The sequence below is a fragment of the Mastomys coucha genome, unplaced genomic scaffold (assembly GCF_008632895.1).
Source record: "Mastomys coucha isolate ucsf_1 unplaced genomic scaffold, UCSF_Mcou_1 pScaffold22, whole genome shotgun sequence".
Classification (NCBI taxonomy): domain Eukaryota; kingdom Metazoa; phylum Chordata; class Mammalia; order Rodentia; family Muridae; genus Mastomys; species Mastomys coucha.
The window spans coordinates 221,987,672-222,002,225 of NW_022196905.1; the positions used below are offsets into that span (position 1 = coordinate 221,987,672).

General features: G+C 47.3%; 1 protein-coding gene and 1 pseudogene across 1 annotated transcript in view; both read left to right on the plus strand.

Annotated features, from left to right (window-relative positions):
- Positions 1-4,466: 4,466 nt before the first annotated feature.
- LOC116067848 lies at positions 4,467-6,429 on the plus strand (annotated as a pseudogene).
- Positions 6,430-12,306: 5,877 nt separating this feature from the next.
- Dnajb1 (DnaJ heat shock protein family (Hsp40) member B1) overlaps positions 12,307-14,554 on the plus strand; it is a 4,106-nt gene continuing 1,858 nt past the window's right edge. The window contains exons 1-2 of the mRNA XM_031336866.1: positions 12,307-12,710; positions 14,055-14,554. Of these exons, the coding sequence (XP_031192726.1) occupies positions 12,500-12,710; positions 14,055-14,554 (711 nt within the window). The 5' untranslated portion in view covers positions 12,307-12,499. The remainder of the gene's footprint in view (positions 12,711-14,054) is intronic.

Here is a 14,554-nt window from a genome sequence, read left to right on the forward strand (position 1 = left end):
TGCTGTCCTGGAACTCACTCACTCTATAGACCAGGCTGGCCTCAAACTCAGAAATCCACCTGCCTTTGCCTCTCAAGTGCTGGGATTAGAGGCGTGTGCCACCACTGCCTTGTAGGACATTTTCTTAATTAGTGTCTGTCGTGGCCCATTATTAAGTGGAGCCACTCTGCACTACTGGTCCTGGGTTCTATAAGAAAGCAGATGAAGCAAGCCATAAGCAGCAAGCCAGTAAGCAGTACCCCTCCATGGCCTCTGCATCAGCTCCTGCCTCCAGGTTCCAGCACTGCTTGAGTTCCTGTCCTAACTTTCCTCAGTAATGGACCATGATGTGATAGTGTAAGCCAAATAGTCCCTTTCCTCCTGTGCTGGTTTGAGTAAGAATGGCCCCTAGAAGTTCATAGATTTGAGTACTTGGTCACCAAGGAGTGACAGTGTTTGAAAGGATTAGGAGTTGTGGCCTTGTTGGGGTAGGTGTGTCACTGGGGGTAGGCTCTGAGATTTCAAGTCCCCAAGCCAGGTCCAGTGGCTCTCTCTTCCTGCTGACTGGGGATCCAGATGGAGTACTCTTCAGCTAGCATGTCTACCTGTGAGCTACCTCCATGCTTCCTGCCGTGAAGATAGTGAGCCTCTGAAACTGTAAGCCGCCCCCATTAAATGCCTTCTTTTATAGGACTTGCCTTGGTCACTGTGTCTCTTCACAGCAATGGAACACTGACTAAGACACCTCCCCAACTTGCTTTTGGTCATGGTGTTCCATTATAGCAACAGTAACCCTAACTAGCATAAGGGAAAATACAGAAAATCAACTTACAAGAATCAATACTCTTTCTACACACTAACAATAAACACACTGAAAAAGAAATCATGAAGACCAGTGGAATAAGACAGAAGACCCAAGCTTTCTAATAAGACATAGCTTCATAAGACATAGCTTTCTAATGGAAAAAAGATGCCAAAAGCAGACACTGGGCGAAAGGTCGAACTTTCAGCACACAACACTGGGGAACCTAGATGCAGGACCTACATGCAGACTGACATCTGGCACAAAAATTAACTCCAATCTTATCAAAGACCTAAACACTGAGACTGCTAGAAGATGGCGGAGTGGACCCTACCTTCCTCTTTTCTGAAGCTAACTTATTTTCTACAAGGCCAAGAATTGATACTTGGGACCTCATAAAACTAAAAAAACTTCTGTATAGGTAAGGAAACAAGTGACGAGAAACCCACAGAGAGAGGGAGAATCTTGGCCAGCTATATGTCTAACAGAGGATTACTATCCAGAAAATACAAAGAACTCAAAAAACAAAGAGTTGAGAAAACAAATAGCTGGTTAAAAAAAAAAAAAAATGGACTGTGGATCTGAACAGACACATTTTCAGTAGAAGAAATACAAATGGATAACATACATCTCAAAGTATTCATCATTCTTTAGAGCTAGAGAAACAGAAATTAAACTTTGAGATTTTATCTCATCTCTGTCAGAATGGATAAAACCAATAAAACAACTATTAACAAATTCTAGAGGGGGTTCTGCAAGGAAAGGTGACTCCTCGTTCACTCCTGGGCGGATTGTAAACTGGTGTAGCCGCTATGGAAATCAGTTTGAGAATTCTCAGAAAGCCAAAAAATAGGGGCTGGAGAGATGGCTCAGTGGTTATGAGCACTGACTGCTCTTCCAAAGGTCCTGAGTTCAAATCCCAGCAACCACATGGTGGCTCACAACCATCCCAGCATTTGAGAGGCAGAGGCAGGCAGATTTCTGAGTTCAAGGCCAGCCTGGTCTACAGAGTGAGTTCCAGGACAGCCAGGGATACACAGAAAAACCCTGTCTTGAAAAACAAAAAAAAAAAAAAAAAAAAAAAAAAAAAAAAAAAAAAAAAAGCCAAAAAATAAATAAACCTATCATATAATTCAGCCATGCTGGTTGCCATTCTATACACAATAGGCAGGAAATACAAACAACCTAAATGTTCTCTAATCGGTGACTGGCTAATGACAATGTGGTATATATACTCTATGCAATACTATTTTGCTGTAAAGAAAACTGAAATTGTGAAATGTCAGGGTTCTGCCCTGACACTCAGGTACTGAGGTAGGGTGCAGACCAGAGGACAATGGTCATTAACCCTGGTCATTAACCCTCTCTTACTGTTCTGGGGGCCAGAGCTGATGGCTTCTGGCAACTGACTCCTGCTGATAGCAGTAGGGGATTAGGGAAAAAAAATTAATTACTTGGACTCTTTACTCTTTAACTCAGGGGTTTCTCACTGGCCTGTCCAGAGGCTCATTAACTCTTAGTGAGGGCTGGAGAGATGGCTCAGAGTTTAAGAGCACTGGCTGCTCTTCCAGAGGTTGAGAGTTCAGTACCCAGCAACTACATGGTGGCTCATTGCTATCTATAATGAGATCTGGTGCCCTCTTCTGGCCTGCAGTATATATGTGTATACAAAATAAATAAATAACTCTGTGGCTCTACAGAAAAAGAAAAAGGATAAAGAGAAAGTCATACAGACAGACAGACATCTACACATTTATTTTTCTCCCAGCCTTTTTATAGCTTCTTAGACAAAAATTCTTTATAAAATTACCTCACAGATAAAATATTAAACTAAAGGGAGTCACAGAAGAATGTCAATAGTAAGTTCAAAGCAGTGCTTCCCTCTACAAGCTCACAAGTTCAAAGCAACAGTTTCACAAGCCTTGCTTTACCATAGTGCACACTTGTGTCCTCATACTTGGACCTGACCTAGAATAAATGTTTTTCCTTGATCATTAATTTGTTCTAAGCCTATTTTTCTTCCTAGTGCAATTTACATGCTGTGACAAAGGACTCTATTTGCAGCTTTTTTTATTTTACGAGGAGCTTAAAAATTACTTGAACCAATTCAGGAGTTCTATAAAATCATTATCAGGAATTATGAAATCATCAATTCATCTAAATAGCATTTTTACATGAAACTACACCTTCATAATGATCTGCAGGATGTTTGCTCAATAGGGTCGGCTAATGCCCAGGATTCCTTAGCCTATATAATAGTGGCAGGAAAGACACATGAGCAGCAAGAAGCAACCCTGTGGTGAAATCTCTTGGGTCCATGTCTCTCAAAGCACACCCATTATTGCCATGCAAAACAGTGGGCCATCTCCAGAAAACTTAATTGCTTACCATAACCTTTCCCACATGGCTTGTGTGAATAAACTTTGCAGAGAAATGAATGGAACAAGGAACTCAAATTGATCCTATTAGATGAAATAACACAGACCCAGAAAGAGAAATGACAAGGGTTTTCTCAAATTTGAGGCTCCTAGCTCCAAATCTTTAGATTTAGGTCCATAACCTGACCCGCAGAAACCAGAAAAGTTAAAAAGAACCGTGACAGGGAAGTGCCAGAGAGGGGAGTAACAGGGGCCAAGTGACATGAAGGAAGAAATGGGGGATGGAGGTAGCTTTAATTTCAGAGTGGAAAGAAATGTAGATACAGAATGAGAGGAAGGAAAGAGGAATGAATAACACTAAGGATGTTTGAAAAGCCACAGTGAATCACATTGTTTTATGTTTAGTTATAATTATATATAATACAGATGAACATGCATATTGTCTCAATGAAGTTGTGCCAGTTGGGGAATTAATGCGCCCTCCAAGACCTCAACAGCTGTACTATCTGACAGAAGCCACAACGCAGGCATGAGAAACCCTTTTTCAAGAGTCCCCCAAAACAATACAGGCTATTGTTGTTGCCCTTGGGTACCAGAGGTCACCAGAGGTTAAAGATGCTGAAGGCACCATGTGGTTCAGATACAGGACTTAGAGATTTCAGCTGGATCTGACCTGAGGACTGGCTTTCATAGTCCCAGAAGGTGCTATGCAAGCTGCCAACAGAGAGGAGCAATCAATAGTCCTACCCAGCTGCGATGCCCACGAAGCACCATGACCAGATAGTCCTAGAGGTGCAAAGTGGTGCCTGTGTCTTAGCAGTAACAAACAGCTGTCTAATTGGATTGTAGGTCTGCAGAGCAAGTGGGGAATCACACCTGGCACTATAAACCTAGTCAACTACAGGTGGCTGGTGAGGTCTCCATCTTAGAGGAGAACCGACTGTTCCCACTGTTGTCTCTTTACTAAGCCTGCATAACTCCTCACTGCATTCTAGATTCTTATCTTTATACCCACAGGCAAGTGTAGCTCTGCTCCTCATAAAAGAAGCAGATTCTCTCTGTGTGGTAGACAGAGGCCACTATAGAAAGCCACGACTGTTGAAAATGCAGGGAGCAACTGACCCTGGGATTCCCAGACTCAGTAGATATGTCTAAAACTCAACCCCCATGTGCTTAGTTAGGGTTTCTATTGCTGTGAGGAGACACCAATGACTGTAGCCACTCTTATAAAGGAAAACATTTAATTGGGGCTGGCTCACAGTGTCAGATATTTAGTTCATCATCATCATGGTGGGAAGCATTGCCACATGCAGGCAGACATGCTGCTGGAGGAGCCGAGGCTTCTACATCAGGATCCACAGGCAGCAGAAGGAGACTGTGAGCCGTACTGGATGTAGTCTGAGCATATGAAAACCTGAAAGCCTACCCCTACAGTGACACACTTTCTTCAACAAGGCTACACCTACTCCAACAAGGACACACCTCCTAGTAGTACAACTCCTTATGGGTCAACCATTCTAACACATGAGTCTATGGGAGTCATTCCTACTAAAACTGCCACACCCCACATCAACAAAGAGAGGATGAGAAGGTTGTAAGAGTCAGAGGGACAGGAAGTCTGCTATGTGGTTGTGTATCCTGGGGAAATGACAGGGAAGCTACCCCTGTAATACTGCAATAATATGGCTGACTAAATAAGACCTGAAAAATGATATCACCAAAAGACATGCTAATATGGAAGAAGGAAATCTGGCACGGACTCCCCTTTAGACAAAGAACCACAGGCAACTAAAAACTGCAGCGAGAGGGAGAATTGGTCTTCAGGAATGAGCCCCCTAATAGACCCTCTACTAAATGGTCCCCCCTGAAATCATATGTACAAGCAACAGTAAATGGTCCCAGCTATTTCTTTCTTTCTTTTTTTTTTTTTTTTTTTTTTTTTTTTTTTTTTTTCGAGACAGGGTTTCTCTGTATAGCCCTGGCTATCCTGGTACTCACTCTGTAGACCAGGCTGGCCTTGAACTTAGAAATCCACCTGTCTCTGTCTCCTAAGCGCTGGGCGTGCACTACCACCACCCGGCAAGATTTATTTATTTATGTATATGAATACACTATTGCTCTCTTCAGACGCACCAGAAGAGGGCATCAGATCCCATTACAGATGGTGGAGAGCAACCATGTGGTTGGGGGGATTTGATCTCTGAAAGAGCAGCCAGTGCTCCTAACCACTGAGCGCTCTCTCCAGCCCTCAGCTGTTTCTTCTTCAGAAAACACTGCCTCAGGGCTGGTGATATGGCTCAGCGGTTAAGAGCACCAATTGCTCTTCCAAAGATAATGAGTTCAAATCCCAGCAACCACATGGTGGCTCACAACTACCCATAATGAAATCTGAATCCCTCTTCTGGTGTATCTGAAGACAGCTACAGTGTAAACATTTATAATAATAATAAATAAATCTTTAAAAAAAGAAAAGAAAACACTGCCTCAACAGGGGGAACCAGAATTAGGAGGCTGAAACTTCCACTGAGGATTTAGCAGCTGTTTTAGGGGCTGCTGAAGAAGTTGACAATGTAGCTGTGGAGATAACGCCAAAGCCGAGAAGTAGATCCCTGTCACCGAGCTGGGCCACCTGGACATGACCGATTCCCGGGAGGAAATCAACCTGTTCTCCCTGCCCATTAAGGAATCCAAGATTATTGGCTTTTTCCTGGACATATCCCTAAAGAAAGAGGTCCTAATGATCCTGCCAGTACAGAAGCAGACTCGGGGCTGGACAGCAGACCTGGCTCAAGGCTTTTGTCACTACTGGGGACTTTAATGGTCATGTTGGCCTTGGTGTTAAATGCTCCAAGCAGGTAGCCACTGCTATTCAAGGGGCTGTCATCTGGGCCAAGCTTTCCATCATCCCTGTGCAGACAGGCTACTGTTGAACAAGATTGGCAAGCTCCACACTGTTCTATGCAAGGTGACAGGCCACTGTGGCTCTGTGCTGGTGTGCCTTAGCTCTGCCCCCAGAGGCACTGGCATTGTCTCTGCTCCTGTGCCCAAGAAGCTACTGATGATGGCTGGTATAGATGATGGCTGCACATCAGCCAGGGCTGCACTGCCATCCTGGGCAACTTTGCCAAGGCCACCTTTGATGCCATCTCCAAGACCTGCAGCTACCTCTGGAAAGAGACTGTGTTCGCCAAGTCTCCTTACCAGGAATTCACTGACCATCTTGTGAAAATCCACACTAGCCTGCTCAGAGGAACCAAGCTCCAGCTGTGACTACAATATAAGGGTTTTTATACATGAAAAATAAAGTGAATCATGTCTGTTTTTTAAAAAATGGCTGGGTTATGGTAGAACAGCCTTGAATCCCAGCACTCCAGAAGCAGAGGCAGGCAGATCTCTGAGTTCGAGACCAGCCTGGTCTACAGAGCAAGATCCAGGACAGGCAGGGCTATATCTCTGGGGACAGAGATAAGGCACACCAGCATAGAGCCACAGCGGCCTGTCACCCTGCATAGAACAGTGTGGAGCTTGCCAATCTTGTTCAACAGTAGTCTGTCTGCTAAGGGATGATGGAAAGCTTGGCCCAGATAACAGCCCTGCCTTACATCCCCGCCACCCAATACACAACTCAGCTGTTTATAACAACAATTAAAGGAAAAGAGACCATGAATGTGAGAAGAAGTGATAGAGGACCATGCAAGGCACTAGAAGGGGGAGAGGCTAGATGGAAAATGAGGTAATACTTTACATTGTTTTTAGATTTTACTTTATGTCTATACATGTTTTAGCTGTATACATGTATGTGCACCACATATGAGCCTGTTGGATCCCCTGAATCTGTGTTATTAGTGATTGTGAGCTACCATATGGGTGCTGGGAATCAAGTCTGGGTCCTCTGCATGAACAAGTGCTCTTAACAGTTGAGCCCTCTCTCCTTGAAGGTAGTTCCTGATGACAAAGAACAGAGCAGGGCCAAGATGTGTCAGTGTTTATGAGCCATCAACAAGGACCATTGAGAACTGAACTGAATCCTCTCTGAGAACAGTGTGTGCTTTTAATCAATGAGCCACCTCTCCAGTCCCTAGTCTGGGCTTTTTGAGGGAGAATCCCCAGTGAGGTCCAGGTCAGCCTCAGCCTCTGAAGTTGCTCTGTTGGCAGGGGTGCGGCCCTGTCCCTGGCTTCCTGCTTTAGATGAGTGTTGCTGGGGTTGGGGATCCCTTGTCTGCCTCACCTGGCTTACAGTAACCAGGCCATCCACAGACAATAGATCCAGTCCCAAATGGAGACTGGTTGCTTTGTTCAAACCTCTCACTGTGCTGCAGCCTTGTCAGGGCCTGTCTGTAGAGACAGCTTCCAGCTGTGTCCTCAAACCTAACACAGTGACTGATTCATTGTTGATGATGACGGGGTGTACCCATTATGACTTGAATGTTTGATTCTCAGATGAAGGCTTAGAATGTTTGATTCTAAGATGAAGGAGATGAAGGCTCACTGACTCCTCTACCCTAAGTTTTGGGAGAACTCCCAGTCATTTGGATGGCTAGGATCTGACTTCCATAGGACAGAGTTCCCAGTGCCATGGGCATTTCCCACACAGGGTAAGGTAGGTAGTGATCCTCCTTGGATGCCTTGCGTTGTTTCAGATCATGAAACAATCCTGGCTCAGAGCTGTCTGAGGGAAGTTGTGAAGCCAGGCTTAGACATGCTAGGGCTGTTTAGCCACTTTCTGCTGTGTCAAGATCTCTAATAGATTCTCCAGCCCCACCCATCCCACAGACCTGTAATTCCAAGTGGTCATGAAACTGAAACAGGAAGATCATAAATTCAAGGCCAGTCTGAGTTTTGCAGACATATCTTAGCATGAAAAAAAAAAGAAAAGAAAAGAAAAAAAAAAGTACACATAAGCCAGACAGTGATGGTGCAAGCCTTTAATTCCTGCACTCAGGAAGTTGAGACAGGTGATCTTTGAGTTTGAGGCCAGCCTGGTCTACAGAGTGAGTTCCAGGACAGCCAGGGCTACACAGAGGAGACCCTGTCTGGAAAAAAAAAAACAAAAGAAACAAAAAAATAAAAATAAAAATCACTACAAATGAGAATGTTTCTTTCATCCTCACAGAATCCCCCGGTGCCCCATCTGTGGCAGTTTCCCAGGCCCTAGCAGCTGCCAATGTGCTCACATACTCTCGTGTTTTCTAGAAGGTCATAGAAAACAGAGCCACACAGCCTTTTGAGCCTTTTGAGCCTGCCTCCTGTCACTGACAGAATGCATTTTGAAGTACGCTGGCATTGTATCCTGTATTCATGGCTTTTTTTTTTTTTTTATGGCTTAAAAATATTCCATTGTGTGGATGGATCACAACTTGTACTCAACCACTGAAGGACATTCAAGTTTCAGTAGCTGTTGCTAATTATTCATAAAGCCTCAGTAAAAATAAAATCTCATCTTACATAAAAATGTTTATTTAACTTATACTTACTTTGTGTTCATGTGGGAGGGGTGCACATGCCATATGGATAAGAGACAAACTTGAGGGAGTCAGTGCTCTGTTTCTGCTGTGTGGGCCCCAGGTCCTCAGGTTTGGTGGTGAGAGGCCTTACATGCTGTCCTGCCAGCCATTGAACATAGGGTATGTTTTGGTTTTTCTTTTTCTTTTTTCTTTTTGACACAATGTTTTGTTATGAATCCCAGCCTATCCTGGAATTAGAGATCCTCCTGCTTTGGCCTCTTTAGCTTTGAAAGCCACGTGCCACCATGCCTAATTTGAACATGAGTTTTTATTGCACATAGGCTTTCCCTGGAAATGGCAGTGATGACCGAAGGGCTGCCATGATTTGTTTTGTTTTGTTTTGTTTTGTTTGTTTTGTTTTGTTTTTTATGATCTTTGATGGGCAGATAGGACACAAGAGGGCATTATCAAAATTCTTAAGGCATTACCAACATTTGGTCCGCATCGCACACCAGCTGAGCGCTCTCAGTAAGGGCTCAGTACTCAAACTCTTCAATGCTTTACTATCTGTGTGGCCTGGATAAAATAGGAGTGTCCAACTTCTCAAAGCCTTAGCTGTGAAATGGGAGTGTCCAACGGCAATTGTGTTGTGATAACTAAATATGTTAATGAAGCCTGCGGGTGCGGCTTAGCAATAGAGCTAGCCCAACAGGTGCCAACCCAGGGAAACAAAAAGATGACGCATGGACTATTCAGACTCTGCAGCTGAACTGTAGACCAGGCAGGACTTGAACTCAAGAGATCCATCTGCTACTGCACCCTCCAGCCCCCCAGGGCTGGGATAAAAGGCTTGTGCCACCACCCCTGGCTCCAGCTTGGTTTTTGAGAGTCTCCCATTAGGCTGGATGTCGTTGTATTTGGGGAGGGGTTCTTTGCCTCGTCTGCTCCCAAGTAGCTGTTTCTATACCCACTCTATGGTTTTAGCTCCTAAGGAAAGGACACAGAGACCTGGTATTTTTATTAACAAGTTGCAAACACTAAGCTGGGCAGGTTCGGAGCTACCCTAACCCTCTAAGGCTGCCTATTTCTCAGCCATGTGGTCCTTTACCCTAAGTCTTGCCTTGGCTACCTCTGCTCCAAGTGTGTTCTCATGGCAACCTCTCCTGGTCCCTCCATATGGTCTCTCTACACCTTCTCCCACTTCTCTATCTGGGACCACATGACTGGTATCACAAGTCCTACCCTATTCTCTTCTGCCCCCTGGTTCATCAGCTCTTTATTAACCAAGCAGAGGTGAGTTTTACATATGCTTGGCCTTGCCACTGTAGGAACTGCAGCCAGTTGTCTGGGCATAGACATCAGCATCTGAATACACGGGGCACAGACCATCCCCCAACAGCTGGCTATCTGCTCAGCCTACCCAGCACTGGAATTCCAGGTGCCTGCCACCACGTCTGGCTTTGTTTTTCTGCTTTGTTTTTTGTAGATTCTGGTCATCAAAACTGGGTGTTTTCCATACAGACACCTCTGCTTAGCCCTACTCAAATTTTACACGGGCTGGCCTTGTACAGTCTAGGCAGGCCTCAAGCTCCCAGCAACCATACTGCTTCAGACTCCCAAGTGTTGGGATGTCAGGTGTGAACAACCGGCATGGCTAATACCTGCTTCTAAGACTACTCAGTATTTGCTCTGGGTCTTTAATCCATTGACTCCAGCCCTCTCGCATCTTTGAGGGCTCCTCCTCTACTTAAAGCCTACTAGATGGATGATGTTAACCTAGCCTCATATACAAAATAACTTCCTGTGTAGTTGAGCCTAGCCGAGCCCATCCATAACTGCTAAGGGTAACAACTTCTCCAGGCTCAGAGCCCAGCATCCAGCGAGGTTCCCCATAGGTTTGGGGTGAGGGTATCATAAGAAAGCCTTTGACTTTATTTTGGTGTCTTGGTTTTCGTGTCTGTTTGCTGTCAGATATGGAACCCAGGATCCTTGCCTTATGTGACTGAAGCACACCCTGTGCCACTGAGCAGCACTTGCTTGGTTTTTGTTGTTTGCTTGCTTAAAGACAGGGTTCCTCTGTGTAGCCCTGGAATTCTATAGACCAGGCTAGCCTTGAACTCATAGATCCACCTTGTGGTCCATGTGGTGGACAAGACAGTATTCCCCCCAGGTGGCAAGAAACCTTAGTAAAACCAAGGTAGGCCCATCCAGAGGCACACCTGCACTTCTCCATTAAAACAATGCTGTAGAGCCAGGCAGTGGTGGCACACGCCTTTAATTAATCCCAGCACTTGGGAGGCAGAGGCAGGTGGATTTCTGAGTTTGAGGTCAGCCTGGTCTACAGAGTGAGTTCCAGGTCAGCCAGGGCTACACAGAAACCCTGTCTCAAAAAAACCAAAAACCAAACAAACAGAAACAAAAAAAACCACGCTGTAAATGTGGCCTCACATGGGAGTTCCTAGTACAGCAATTTCCTGGCACTAGGATTACAGGAATGTGCCACTGTGCCCAGGCTCTTGGTATCCCTGTATCTTTAAAGACACTTTCTCTCCAAGTGACTGGCTCAGGACACCCTCTCTGATGAGCTATGGGTTCCCTGTTCCCAAATCCATCTGGGGTGGACAAGGCTCAACTGGTTCAGTCTTCATGGGGACAGTATGGCCAGGAAAATCAAAACACATACACCCCACACAGCTGTACCAAGGGAAGGCTAAGGTCATTTTTCTCAGGGGTGCCTAAGGCAAGGGTTATCAGACTGTCAGGCTGCAGGGCTGCCAGAGAGGGAGTGTGAGCAGCTGCCCACTAAACGAGATGATTAATCATCCCTTTCAAGAACACCTCCTTAGGCCAGGCAGTGGTGGCGCACGCCTTTAATCCCAGCACTTGGGAGACAGAGGCTGGTGGATTTCTAAGTTCGAGGCCAGCCTGGTCTACAGAGTGAGTTCCAGGTCAGCCAGGGCTACACAGAGAAACATTGTCTCGAAAAAACAAAACAAAACAAAACAAAAAAAAAACTTCCTTTGCCCCTTGTCTGTCTAGAGCTCTTTCACAAATGCTGAATAATGTCAGCTTCACCATATTCAACGACCATTCCCACTGTACAGATGAGCACACTGAAACCAGAACGGCTGCTTTACCAATCCAAGGTCACACAGCACAGAAAGTGCTAGGATTAAAGTGAGCCTTTCACACTGTCTTCCAGGCAGTTCCATTCCCTGCAAGAACCGCCACCACTGACTACTCCAGTTTCTCTATGCCTTCCAATATCAGAAGCTCTATGTCTGAGAAGCAGCCCGACTGGCGCAATCCCAAGGCAGACCAGTCTCACCTCGCTTTACAGAAACGACCAGGAAAAACAAAGGCTACGGGAAACAGAGGACGGGGTGTATGTTTTTATATTTTATATTTAACCTGGGTTAAGGCAGGAAGACTCGGAGGTACTTGTCAGGTAGCTACCACAAGTCACGCAGCCAAACCGCCCGGCCGGCGAAGACCTGGGAAAAGGGTGCGGCCATCCGGGGAGGCCGGCCTCTGTAGCCCCGCCCCACTCGTGTCGTCACCTCCCGTCGGCAGAGAGAGAGGGTTGCGATTGGCTGGAGCCGCCAGGGAGGCGGAACCTCAGCAGCCGGCGCGCGCGCCCGAGGAAGGCGTTGACCGGGGTAGAGAGGGAAGGGGCGTGGCCCCGCGCGGAAAGCCGTTGGCAGCCGGGTCCCACCCCGGATGTGCCGCGTCACGGAGCAGGCCGCAGCGATTGGCCGGCGCGGCGCGACGCACCGGGAGGGGCGGAAGGTTCTGGAGGGCTGGCGGGATCTGGAAGCTTCCGCCGGACGGGTATATAGAGTCCGGGACGGGGCAGCAGCGGAGCCGGAGGCGGCGACAGCTGGGCGGCGGTGGCCATGGGCAAGGACTACTACCAGACGCTGGGCCTGGCCCGCGGCGCGTCCGACGACGAGATCAAGCGAGCCTACCGCCGCCAGGCGCTGCGCTACCACCCGGACAAGAACAAGGAGCCCGGCGCCGAGGAGAAGTTCAAGGAGATCGCCGAGGCCTACGACGTGCTCAGCGACCCGCGCAAGCGCGAGATTTTCGACCGCTATGGAGAGGAAGGTATGCGTGCGCGCGGCCGGGGTGACCCGCCGTTTGACAGGCGGGGAAACCGAGGCACTCGGGGGCTTCTCTGAGGCCGCGGCCGGGGACGGGCAGCCCGGGGATCTAGCGGCGGCACCGCCTCCTCCACCCTCTGATCCGCGGCCTCGGACGGGAGGAGGAGGAGCTCTGGGCGCGCCGCTCGCTCGTTCGCACAGAAGCTTCTAGCACGTCTGCCGCAGCCCCTCCCGGCCGGTCGCCTGCACAGCGCCGGAATGCTGCAGATGGGAGGGCGGCGGTCGCGATGATGGGAATGAAAATTGCCCGAGTGTTGATTTCTCTCTCCTAGCCACAAGCTTAGCGCTTACCCAGGGTTGAACCTTTTCTGGTAGCAGTGAGTAGGAACTCATTTTGTAAGGTGTTCCCAGCATAGCTGGGAGGATGGAGCAGTCACGTAAACCTGGTGGCACCGACAGCTAGGGGCCTTACTACCGAATTGTTGTCACGAAGTAAAACGGGGTAGTGTGTTTCCTGCTCCTGTTGCCATTGGGAGTTAAAGGCTTGAGGTTCGTCCTTGACCATCGAGCTTTTTAAATTATATACATAAAATCCCTCCCGCTGTAGTTCCTGCGGCCTTTTTTTTTTTTTTTTACTAAGAACAAAACTTGTTGAGCAGAGTGCGGGGGCTCACACCTCCACTTGGGAGGCTGAATTAGGAACGTTGGGAATTTGCTGCAAATCTGAGCTACAGGGTAATAAGCTCCTGTTTCCAAAGGAACCGGATGTTGTGACAATCCCCCCTCTAGGGTATGAGTCTGGAGGATTGCCTTGAGGCTACTCCGGAGTACGCAGCAGGTTCGTGTGCTGTGTAGCTTTGACAGTAATACATGCAAAAGGAACAAGATATTACCGTGTATTTGAAACAGGACCTCACTGTTGCTGGAACGTTGCTTTTTAATTTATTTGAGAGTTTTTATGTATTTAATTTATTTGAGTGCCTCCGTGTACATGTGTGTGCCATTCACATGCTTCTAGAGAAGAAGGCATTGAAGTTCCCGGAACTAGAGTTAGACCATGGTGTGCTGCTATGAGGGTGTTGGAAATTGAACATGGTTCCTCTGCCAGATGAGCAAGTGCTCTGAGCCATTTCTCCAGCACCCCATGTTGGAGCTCTGGCTTGTCTGGAACTTGCAGAGATCAGTCTGCACTTGTCTTGAAAGTGCTGGGGTTCCAAGCTCTCAGTTTCAGGGGTTTTATGTTTTATAAGTGTGTTGAAGTGTTGGGGGTGGAACCTGGGGGCCCTGACTCTCCTGCAGTAACCCTGACCCTCCTGCAGTAACACTGACCTGTGGTTTTGGTTTCCAGGCCTGAAGGGTGGTGGCCCCAGTGGCGGGAGCAGTGGCGGTGCTAATGGCACCTCTTTCAGCTACACATTCCATGGAGACCCTCATGCCATGTTTGCTGAGTTCTTCGGTGGCAGGAACCCCTTTGATACCTTTTTCGGGCAGCGCAATGGGGAAGAAGGCATGGACATCGATGACCCATTCTCTAGCTTTCCAATGGGTATGGGTGGCTTCACCAATGTGAACTTTGGACGCTCCCGCCCTTCTCAAGAGCCCACCCGGAAGAAGCAAGATCCCCCAGTCACCCACGACCTTCGGGTCTCCCTCGAAGAGATCTACAGCGGCTGTACCAAGAAGATGAAAATCTCCCACAAGCGGCTCAACCCTGACGGGAAGAGCATCCGCAACGAAGATAAGATCCTGACCATCGAAGTGAAGAGGGGCTGGAAAGAAGGGACCAAAATCACTTTCCCCAAGGAAGGGGACCAGACCTCTAACAACATTCCAGCTGACATCGTCTTT